The sequence below is a fragment of the Myotis brandtii genome, unplaced genomic scaffold, assembly GCF_000412655.1.
Source record: "Myotis brandtii unplaced genomic scaffold, ASM41265v1 scaffold329, whole genome shotgun sequence".
In the NCBI taxonomy this organism is placed as follows: Eukaryota; Metazoa; Chordata; class Mammalia; order Chiroptera; family Vespertilionidae; genus Myotis; species Myotis brandtii.
This window is the reverse complement of record NW_005362676.1, coordinates 445,492-447,053: the sequence shown is the minus strand read 5'-3', so window position 1 is coordinate 447,053 and position 1,562 is coordinate 445,492. Positions and strand designations below refer to the sequence as shown.

The 1,562-nt window shown below is 59.5% G+C and overlaps 1 protein-coding gene across 5 annotated transcripts in view; it reads right to left on the bottom strand.

The window, feature by feature from the left end:
- The window catches only part of LOC102247083 (transient receptor potential cation channel subfamily M member 1), a 19,122-nt gene that overhangs the window by 6,327 nt on the left and 11,233 nt on the right, over window positions 1-1,562 (bottom strand). For 2 of the 5 annotated variants that reach the window (XM_014543578.1, XM_014543577.1), the window contains exons 7-8: window positions 1,354-1,528; window positions 337-460 (exon numbers count right to left, since the gene is read on the bottom strand). In XM_014543578.1, coding sequence (XP_014399064.1) covers window positions 337-460; window positions 1,354-1,528 — 299 coding nt within the window. Of the gene's footprint in view, window positions 1-336; window positions 461-1,208; window positions 1,529-1,562 lie in introns of those variants that run through there. The other 3 variants (XM_014543579.1, XM_014543581.1, XM_014543580.1) reach the window with 3 other exon arrangements.

The window sequence follows — 1,562 nt, the reverse complement described above, 5'->3', positions numbered from 1 at the left end:
ATCAAAAAATTTCTATATGTGACACGGCACCAGAGTTAAGTTAGGGTTTTTCAAAATGCTGGCACGCCGAGCTCAAAAGGTTCGCCATCACTGGGCTAGAGCGTCGGCCCAGGGACAAAGGGTCCCGGGTTCGATTCCGGTCAAGGGCACGTACCTCGGTTGCAGGTTCCCCTCTGGTCGGGGCGTGTGCAGGAGGCAGCCCATCGATGTGTTTCTCTCACATCGATGTTCCTTTTTGCCTTTCCCGCTCTCTTTCACACCCTCTGAAAAATCAACGGGAAAAATACCCCCGGGTGAGAATTTAAAAAAACAAACCAAAAAGCCGCAGACACTCACGAGGTCCCTCTTCCTCATGCACTCCGCGACGGCCGCCAGCAGCTGCAGCGCCTGCGTCCTGCCGTAGTTAAAGGTCTTCTGGATGGTGACCAGCAGCTGGTCCCGGAGCGGTTCGCCAATGACCCTGTTCAAGGGAAACGCCGCAGAGAAGAGACACAGCTAGAGGCAGGCCTGTCTGCGGGAATCAGCACCTCGGCCCCCGGCCCACCTGGTGTCTTTTCTTTGTTTGTTTTTTAACCCTCACCCACAGATACTTTCCCATTGATTTTCAGTGAGAGTGGAAGAGAGAGAGAAACATTGATGTGAGAGAGACATATCAATGGGCTGCCTCCTGCATGAGCCCCGACCAGGGCCCGGGCCGGGGAGGAGCCTGCAACCGAGGTCCGTGCCCTTGACCGGAATCGAACCGGGACCCTTCAGTCCGTGGGATGATGCCCTATCCACTGAGCCACCCCGGCCGGCCAGGGCCACCTGGGATCTTTGATTGGAAACTTTTCCCCTTGAGGGGCTCCCCGGATAGACGAGGAAAGAAAGGGGACCAGAGTCTAAACCTGCCTTCACGCCTGTCCTCAGCCCCAGGCTTGTCGAAACCCGTCTACGGGGAACGAGGGTGAGAGAGAGGGTGTCCCCCCCAGAGGAAGAATTCCGGGAGCAGCACCATGGTCTCCACGGCTCCCCCCACGCCGACCTGGGAGATGGGAGAACCCAGCCCAGGTTCCTCCTTGAGCCCGGCCGGCGCGGCTCAGTGACTGAGCGTCGACCTAGGAACCAGGGGGTCCCGGGTTCGATTCCCGGTCGGGGCACATTCCCGGGTTGCAGGCTCCATCCCCAGTAGGGGGCGTGCAGGAGGCAGCCGATCCGTGATTCTCTCTCATCACGGATGTTTCTCTCTCTCTCTCTCCCTCTCGCTTCCTCTCTGACATCAATAGAAATGCATTTAAAGAGATTCCTTCCCGAACATTTCTTGGAAGACCAAGGTTCCCGGCCCCACCCTGCGCACCCCGGCAGGAGTCCTACCCTCCTTCCTCACAGTATTTGTGCGCGAAGGACAGAATGTCCGAGGCCCGCCCGCTGCCGTCACAGACCACCACGGGGACCGGCGGCTCCTCGCGGAGGTACTCCAGGACGACGGAGAAGACGTTGGGGCCGCCCTCCACCACCAGGCCCACGACGGGCACCCCCTGGCCCAACCCTGCAGGACACACGGCAGTCCCGTCAGACCACCC